Source organism: Neopsephotus bourkii, unplaced genomic scaffold (genome assembly GCF_033783945.1).
Source record: "Neopsephotus bourkii isolate Nb327-2 ecotype Australia unplaced genomic scaffold, CSIRO-AGI_Nbou_v1 NB_1749, whole genome shotgun sequence".
Taxonomy (NCBI): Eukaryota; Metazoa; Chordata; class Aves; order Psittaciformes; family Psittacidae; genus Neopsephotus; species Neopsephotus bourkii.
Window position 1 is genome coordinate 4,550,351 of NW_026902223.1, and position 9,396 is coordinate 4,559,746.

General features: G+C 49.3%; 1 protein-coding gene across 1 annotated transcript; it reads right to left on the minus strand.

Annotated features, from left to right (window-relative positions):
• Positions 1–1,896: 1,896 nt before the first annotated feature.
• On the minus strand, positions 1,897–4,127 carry NOG (noggin). Its single transcript, XM_061377355.1, has 3 exons — positions 3,982–4,127; positions 2,270–3,740; positions 1,897–2,175 (listed from the first exon to the last, which is right to left on the minus strand). The coding sequence occupies exon 2, from the start codon at positions 3,264–3,266 to the stop codon at positions 2,595–2,597; it is 672 nt and encodes a 223-aa protein (XP_061233339.1). The 5' UTR covers positions 3,267–3,740; positions 3,982–4,127; the 3' UTR covers positions 1,897–2,175; positions 2,270–2,594.
• Positions 4,128–9,396: the final 5,269 nt, after the last annotated feature.

Below are 9,396 nucleotides of genomic sequence, written 5' to 3' on the forward strand. Positions count from 1 at the left end.
GATGTAAGAACATACATCCTACTGATCACAATGACTATCGGATTAAAGAGAAGACAGATACGGTGATGGTTATTTAGACTACATTAACAAGACTCTTCTTTCACACTCACATAACACTCACAAATCCACACACATCTCTGCACACATAAAGACTGAGGCTCTATAAGCAAACAACGCATGGTGGTTCCCAGCTGAAGCCTCTGTTTGCCCCATGGCTGGGCTCACAGGCAGATAAATCACAGGGTGAGTCCCCTCGCTCAGCAGTGCCAATATCACTTCAGTAAAGTTTGCTAATGGGGCAAAGGACCTTGTATTGTAATCCAGTGACATTTTCAACCTTCGCAGAACTTTTGTTGACATTCCCGAGTCCCTGGCTGCCATCCCAGCATGAAATAGTTTCTGTTCACATAATTCTCGTGTTTACCACTCATGAAAAACTCTTGCTTTGGGCTTTTTTTTTTAAATAAACTTTTTCTTTTTTTTTTCTTTTTTTTTTTTTTTGCAAGTGAAACTCTGTCTAAAAAAATATTGGCCCCAGGCACACAAGGTTTTGCATAAATTCATATGTGATGAATGGCTGATTTTAATGTTATTTGGGTATTTGTCAGAACCTAACAAATATACATGGTAATGGTGGTTCATAAACTTAAACATCTCAATATACCCTTTCTTCTAGAAATAAATTACGTTTGTTTGCCCTGCCTGGAGTCCTAAGGTAGCCGACATTAGGAATATTTTAAATGTGATCATCCATCCAGCATGTCTTTCAGGCGCCACGAAGATTAAATGAAAGAATCATAAGATGAAGGTCTTTAACTTTTAATCCTTTTACAATGAACCCTTAGATAGACATGGGGGCAGGGTGCCTTCTATGTGAGTAATAATGCCTCTGTTCCTCTTCACTAGGTTAATGAATACCCTAAATGTCCCAAGATCTGATTTTCCTCCCCCCCCCCCTTCCCATACTATTGAAATTAGAAGCAAAGAGACGGGTGGTAAAACGCAGCGCAAGAGCGAGAGAAGGAATGAATATGCATTTGGAGACAGGCGAGCTAAACGTTAGAGAAAGCAGGGCTGGGTTGTGCCACTGGCAGACCCACGGGTTGAAGATAATGTCACAGACGCCCTCAGTTTAGGGGAAACAAAATATAAAGGGTTTTGATTCCAAGACAAATAAGGAACACGGTTTCCTGCACTGTCAGGCAGCCTCTGAAGCGCACGTGGAGAGTTTGTTTTTGCAGTTGGTATCTATGAGATACGGACCGCCGGGGCTCCCAGCACGGAAAACTCTTAACACTTGCTTAATCGCGACGGGTTGGACCGAGCCGCGGGGCAGTTAGGCGCCCGCGGGCCGGGGCCGTTCCCACCGCGGCTTCCCGGCGGCCCCGGGAGGCGGAGGGGGCCGGTCCCCGAGCAGCCCGTCAGTGCGAAGAGCACCCGGGGCTGGCGGGAGCCCAAGAGTTAACCGGCCTGCGAGGGGCGACGGCGGCCGGGCGGGGAGGGGTGCGAGGCTGTCATAGGATCGGGCTAATAACGTGTCTGCGCTGAAAGCCCCCAGAGCCCAAGGGTCAAGTTTCAGCAGTGTCCCACCACAATGGTAGGTGTGAAAGACACGTGTCCCCTTGTAAATGAAATGTCAAGCGGTTAAAAAAGAAACCCCCAAGCCAGCTGCCGCCGGGCCGCCCCGCCTGCGCGCTGCGGTGAGCGCCTCCGCGGGGGGCGGCGCAGCGCGGAGACGGCGGGACCCCCCCCAGCAGTACAACCCCGCTCCTCGGTACAGCCGCGAGCAGGTTCCCACCCCTCCCGCCGGCGCGGAACGTCCCGCTGAGCGCGGAGCAGAGCGGAGACACCCCCCCGAGGGTGGGCAGAGCAGATAGCAAACAGAATCCAAGCGGCTCGTGTTTTAGTGGTTGACTTTAATTCTGCACTGCGCTTTTACTACAAGGATATAAAGAATAAATAGCAGATACTCTTCATTTACATAGGATTAAGTCATTCAAACTGTCCTCTCTATTTACAATAACATTGTGCTCTAGGCGCTTATTTTTAAAATCTAAAGTCCATAAGGAAAACAAGAAAAAAAAAACCACAACCCTCACACACATGCTTTCCGAATAATGGAAAATAGCTTTAAGAAGTTTTCTTATCAAAAAGTTTGGTTTCTATTTTTTAATCCTTTTATTAAAAAAACAAAAAAAAACCCAACCCCAAAACCTCAAAAAAAAAAAACACAAAACAACAAAAAAACCCAACCAACCAACAAACAAACAAAAAAATAAAACAAAAAAAACACAACCAAAACCAACAAAAATCCTACTTCGCCAAAGCGAAGCAACTTCTCTCCGGAATATAAATACCCCCAAAAAGATACATTAGCAACGATCAGGATAATAGTCTTAAAAATACAGTAGACGCTGATTATTTCACGTATAATACTGACCTTTTAATAGTATATTAAACCGGTGCCATATATACACACAATATACATTCTCCTACACGTTACAGTGCATTACAACGTTAACCAGAAAGCAAATGTCCCTCATGTCTGTGTGAGCCCAGGTCCCCGCGGCGCGGGGCGGAGGGGCAGCGCAGCCCTAGCAGGAGCACTTGCACTCCGCGATGATGGGATACTGGATCGGGATCCATGTACACCGCTGCCCGCCCCGGCGCTGGCACCGCCACCTCAGGATCGTCAGATGCACGGACTTGGCAGGTTTGCAGACCATGCCTTCTGGGACTGAACAAGACCGTTTACTGTAGCAGCTGCCCACTTTGACGTACCGGGGCCAAAAGCGGCTGCCGAGATCGTTCCACGTGTATAGGACCGGGCAGAAGGTCTGGGACCAGAGCCACATCTGCAGCTTCCTGCGCAGCTTCTTGCTCAGCCTGTGCTTCTTGCCCGGCTGCAGCCCGTCATAAAACTCCAGCCCTTTGATTTCGCTGGGCATCGCTCCCGAGGGTCTCTGCCTGAGCAGCAAGTCCAGCTCAGCTAGATCGTCCACTCCGAGCCGGTCCTCGGGCAAGGAAACAGCCATAAAGTTAGGGTCGAAGTGTCCGCCCATGAGGTTCCTTAGCAAGGTCTCGTTAAGATCCTTCTCCTTGGGGTCAAAGATAGGGTCCGGGTGCTCGATTAGATCCACCAAGGGCAAGTTGTCGCTGGGAGCCGGTCGGATGTGCAGATAGTGCTGACAGGCGCCCTGCTCCAGCCGGAGACCCAGCAGAACCACCACGGCGTATATAGTCACAAGGCACTGGGAATGATCCATCCTTGGGAGACCGCTGGGGGGGGTGGGGGGGGGGAGAGGGGGGGCTGGGTTCACCAAGCAGCAGGGGAAGAAGGTGCAAGCAGATACATCAGAAAAGTTGTGCGGGGATATCCAAAATAGCTTGTCTTTACGGGGGATCCCCTCCGCTGCCCGCACCACCAGCAAAGGCAGCCCCCTCACAAGCCCGGAGAACAAGCCCCCTGCAAACACTCTCCTTGCAGGCGTCTCGATAAAATTTCTCCCGGTGGAGCCGCTCCAAAATTCTGCTGCTGCCGCCGCTTCTCTTCACCCTCCCCGGCAAAGGGAGATGCGTCTTTTTTTGTTGCAAATTCTGCTTTGCTGTTGCTGCTCCTCGTTGTCTGCCCGTGCGTATGGGATAAGTTGCTGCCGATTCTTCCTCCCCGCTCCTCTCCGCCGTCCGCGAAGCAGCCTCCTCAGCAGCAACAGCAGCCACGCACGTTGGCACCAGTTTGTCTGCTTTGCAAGGACCCAAAGCCTTTAAATTTCCTGCACTTTCAGCTTCATCTCCATGGAAACCACAGACTCTCTGCTAACCCACCCCACCCCCCTTAAAAAAACCCCACACACACAACACAACCCCCACTCCCACAACAGTCCCGGACCGCGCGGCTCCCCCTGCCCACACCCTCCGCAGGGGCAGGCTGAGCCGGCAGCCGCCGCTGCCTCCCCCCGCCTCCCGCACGCCGCCGCTCACGCGAGCCCGCCGCGCCCCGGGAGATGCTGCTCTCTCCGGGGCAGCCGCCGCGCCGCCCCGCTCCTCCGGAACGCGCCTCCACCGCCGGCTCCTCACTCAGCCTCGCCGCCGCGCCCCGCCGCGCCGGTCACCCCATGGGCGCAGCCCGCGCGGCGGCGGAGCGCGGCCTCCCCCCGCGCAGGAGCGCAAGCTTCCGCGCCGGCTCCCCCTCCGCGGCCGGCGCTACCCCGGCGGCCGGGGGCCGCTTGCCCGGCCCCGCACATGGGTCCCGCGGCGCGGTGCCCGCCCGGCTGGCCGCCCGCCCGCCCGCGGGGCCGCCGCAGACACCTCCTCCGCCCGCGCCCGCCCGCAGCCCCGGCGCCGCGCGGCCGCCGCCGGCCGCCTTCCCGGGCGGAGCGAGCCCTCTGCTGGCGGCGCCGCTGGCGGGCGGCGGGCACCGGCAGGAGAGGAGCGGCGGGCAGCCGGCGCCTCTGCCGCGCTCTGCGGGGCCGGAGGAAGCCCCGGAATAAGCGTCCCGCGCCCGCCGAAACGAGCGTGGAACCCCCCTGCGGAGCATCCCCGGTGGGAAGAGCGGGCCCCGCGGCCGGTGCTCGCACGCCAGGGGCTGCCGCCGAGCGAGACCCCGAACACGGAGCCCGGGATCCCCGAGATCCCGCTGCGGGTCGCTCCGCTCCGGTCCCCGAGCGCTTCCTAAGCATTTTGTCTAGGGAGTTCTCCAAGAGCTCTCCATCATCAGCAACACCACTTACAGCCATGCTCCAGCCCGCACAGACAGGACGGGAAATCCACTTCAGCAGCGGAGGCATAAAACAACGTAAAAAATTGATACTAAACGGTACTTCCATCGCAGAACCGCCGCCTCGCCAAGAGCACTCGCAGGACACCACGCTGCCAGGGGGGTGAACAGGCCATTACGGTTCCAGTAAGATTTCCTGAAGTGCTCAAATCCCATTCTTGCAGGCTATTTAGGCACTCAGGAGCCCAAGTTTAATGGGACCGAAGCTCAGCCATTCCACCTGAATTATTTAAGCACTTGTTTAAATGTTAACCTTCAAATTTCAACTTTGAAAATAATACAGAGATCTTATTACTGAGGTGAACATATTTCTTTTCCTAAAAATTAACAATATTTTCTCAACTATTTTCACTCTAAGTTATATTTAAACCAGCTCTCACTTTGCTTTAATCCTGACCATGTAGGGCATTTTATAAATAATAGAACTGGAATAAATAACATGAAAAAGATGGAAAACTGACCCTAGCCCATCTGTAAAAGGAGCCTCAGTGACGCTTGCTGCTGTGATGTTGGTCAAGGACCTGCTAGGGGTTTACCGAATTTCTTTTCACCTGGAAGTTCAGGTCTCTACCTTCATCTAGAGCCTGATACTTTCATTGCTGAACCCTGGCATACACGTTGTCCCTGGAAGTAAGTGAGAAGCCACACCCTTGTCTTTCAAATACAGCTCCCCAGAAGTCAAGGGGTAGAAGCAGATGACAGGCATTCTGCTGAATTCAGGACTTAACTGGGTATGACTTTGGTGGGCAAGCTCAGACACAAACTGCTGCTGGCTCAGGTTTTCACACACATCTTGACCTGTTCTTGCCATGATTCCAGTCTGCTTCCTGGGATTGAGCCTGTGGAAGCTGCTCCTCTACTGCTGAGCTGGGGAGGCTTTACTCACCCTTTCTTCCACACACACTCCATACTTTTGCCCTGCTGTCAGGACAAAATGTTTCTCAATGCAACACACGGGAGCATCAGCCCGTGCTCAGAGCTCATCGGCTGGTCCCCTTGTTCTGGGCAGGGCTGATGACTGCTTGCAAAAAGGAGCAGTTGTGGGGATGGCTGATCAATCCCAGCAAGGGTGTTAATGGTATTTTTGGGTGCCTTTTTCCCCTCTTTTTCTCTCGCTCCTACCTCCAGCCAATAAGGAGGTCACTGCCAGTATTTTTTAATTCACTTTTAAACCACCTTGTTTAAACACAAAGGCACAAATAATAATATAGGTTAAAATAACTGCATTTCAAACAGAAAGCAAAACCTCAGAAGTTACACCTTATGTTTTGTATTTCTTCTTTTATAATAAACTCAATTTTATTCAACTGGTATTTGAGAACAATTCTTTAACTATCAGCCCCTAAAGGCTAAAAATCTTAAAAAGGTCTCTAAGGCTAAAAATAAAGCCTACAAGCCTATGTCCTGGCTATTTTGTGCCGTTCCTACATTCAAAACTGTGATCCTAAGCAAGCACTTGAAGATCTTTCTCTCCCAAACTGAGTTACCTGCAGGAAGAAATGTTTCTGGGACAAGGCTGGCTCAGAGGGACTGCCTATTTAAGGTACAAGGAGGTTTGTTCACCGCAGAGTAGGCTGGAGCTCCATAATTCCTCAAGTGCAGGTGTCTGCTGGGGCTGCACCAGGCTCCTGGCAAGGCCATGAAAGCTCGAAGGATGCAGAAGTGACAGAAGTTGCTTGTGGCCCAAGAATTTCTTGGTGGAATGGATGATAGCAGGACTGGGAAGAGCTGCCAGTAACAGCTCTGCCAGAAGCCTCTGGGTCAGAGGGAAAAGAAATGGGTTTATTTTGGGGTTTGCTGAAAACAGCAGTAAATGAAACCTAGAGGTAAAAGGCCTGATCAGGCGCTGTGTATGATGCCAGCCCTTCCTGAGACAGGGAGAGGGGCCAGCAGCTCACAGAGGCCCTAGACGGTCACTCTACTGGCAATGGTGCATGAAGCAGCAGAGAATACAACTCCCTTTGCCTCAGCTTTATTGGTTCTGGAGTGCTGTCAGGAGTAAAAATGTGGTTTTTTTTTTTCAGCAGACAAAGCAAATATAACCTTCAAGGCACACAGGAAGCCAATGTGGGCAAAAGTAAGATACCACTTCTGCAGGGTCACATCTCTGATGAGGAGAGAAGAGGTATGCAGCCTGCACTGCTCTGCTGCTGACTCTGAAAACACATTCTGTAAGGATCTGGTTTCAGCCCACAACAGCAAGGATGCACCAAAAGAATTCAGAATAGATTTGTTTTCCGTTAAATCTACTAACAGAAATGGCCTGACCTACTTCACCCAACCCAGTGCTCAGGGACATCCCACTGCATTCAGTCCATGGTGTTGAATCAGTTCGGTCTATGAGCCAGAATCTCAGGCTCAAATGCATGCACCACTCTAAAACATGGAGGGAATCTCACAGAAAGAAATAAACCACTACAAAACTGGGATGAAGAAGAACTATGCCACGTGTGCTTGGAAAAGCTGTGCCTTCCCTAGGAGTGGAGGCTTCCTTACAATATTCTATTTCCCCTTGCACTTAAACATTATTTAAATCACTTCCTTTATTGCCTTTCACTTCCTATTTTAAACATCTATTGGCATGAAATAGTGATTATTCATCACTAAGAAAGGTAAACCAACCACACAACCAGATAAGTGCTCTGTCCAGCTCTCACATTGTGCTTTCCTAATTCATAGTGCAGGAATGCCAATTCCTGCCTCTTTCATAGGTAGCTTGGAGGGTCTGAGGAGATGCTACCAGTAACGCTGTATCAATGTGGAGGGATATCCAGGGTTTTACTAAAATTACAGAGGAAACCTGCGACCAATATTGCTGACAACTGAATTAAATAACTTAAATTCTAGTCTTAAATCCTAGTGAGCTTCTAGACCAGCTCCCTCTTCTTTGGTCACACCCCTATACATTCCGTAAGGAACTCCTTACAGATTAATTTTCTAAATTGTGAATCCCTAAAGAAATTCTAAAGGAAATGCACAGCATTCAGACATTTTACATAGTTCATATACGCCCTATGACCATCTACCCAATCCACATTACTGGCTATCAAAAGTCATGTATGACCTCACCCAGGAATCCATGCACCACAGGTACGCAATTACTGTTCTACTGCTTTCAAGCTATATTCATCAGTCTGGAAAGATTCAGGGAGACCTTTGCTGGATGTTTGAAACATGGTGCTGCCTCTTGAGGTACCTCATCCATTTCTCTGTCTCTTTCCTGATTTATGGAAAGGGCCACAGAATAAGGATTCTGTTAATGGACCACACAATGGCAGCAGGTGATGAGCCGCTCTGAAAGAGAACAGTTCTGAATCACATACTTTAGAAGGTACACATTTTCTTGAGACAGCAAAGTTCTACCTTGAAATCCCAACAGAATGGAAATGGGGAAGGATACATTTGGCCAAGAACCTGTATCTGCAATGATAAATGATGTATAAATAATATATTTTGAAAGTAAGCTCTGGGATGAATGTTTTATAGTGAAGTAAATCCTAAAATGCCTGATGCATTATAGCAATGAAAAAAAGCAAAACTAAAAGGAGACGCCCCAAATAAAACAAGTTAGTTATTAGTCCTTAAGACTGGCTATATGCAGAGATGTATCCATTGCCTAAAAAGAGAAGAGAATAAAATCTTGCAAGGTCCTTAAAGAATTGCTCTATTTTTCTCACTTCATGTCATTCCTGCTCCTAAAATACTGTGTCTCCTTGATTCCCAGCCCACTCTCCTCCTGCTCCTGCATTTTTCCTAAGGTATAGACTTTTGTCTTTAGAACAGAGCTTGCGCATTCATCTGCTGATAAACTGTTTATCTTAGCTTTTATGAGGGCGCCTTGCTGCAAGCCAGCCAGAGACAGGATCCTGGGTGTTTGTCCGGGAAGTGACGGGTATTTATACCTCCCCTTGGCTCTATATATCACGGGAGGTGGAACTCCACTGTCTCCGTTTCTTGCTTTTTCTCTCAGCAGTGTCTTCTGCCGTAAATCTGAATCTCTCAGAACAGAGTTTTCTTGGCTGCAACCCCACTTGGAGGAATTGGTTCTATTTATTTATTTATTTATTCATGCAAAAGGTTTGCAACAGAGGAAAACCAAAGTTCTTCTCAATCCTCCCCCTCCTCTTCCCCACCTCACCATCTTCCTTTGTGTGCCAAATACTAACAGCAGTCAAGAGAAGAGACCAGAGCTGCTCGAGTGTCTCACAGTTTGCAGACCAATTCATTATGAAGAGAAAGGCCAATGGGAGAATTGGCAAAGATGAAACAGAAACCAAGGCATTTTTTATGTTAAAAAATGACACTTATATTTACAAGCAATGGCTCCTGACGGGGATCTGAATTTCCACACAGGCAATGCTGTTTATCCAAACAAACTCCCTGTAGCAGCATATACTACACATATACACACATGACAAGTAGGAATGCATTTATCTTTTTTTTCTTCAGCCTGCTTATTAAGATAAACATCTATTGAGATAAACCAAGTTTTTATTATTCCCTTTGTATAAAACACTAACAGCAACTGAGTGACAGAGATTCAATGAAGTGAGAAATACAGCAACCCCCCCCAATCAAGCCCTGTGTGCATGAGAGTGATTCATTGATGCCAGCTACTG

Bases quoted from the DNA above. Each gene is read 5' to 3' on its own strand.
- NOG (XM_061377355.1), bottom strand. From the start codon at position 3,266: ATGGATCATTCCCAGTGCCTTGTGACTATATACGCCGTGGTGGTTCTG.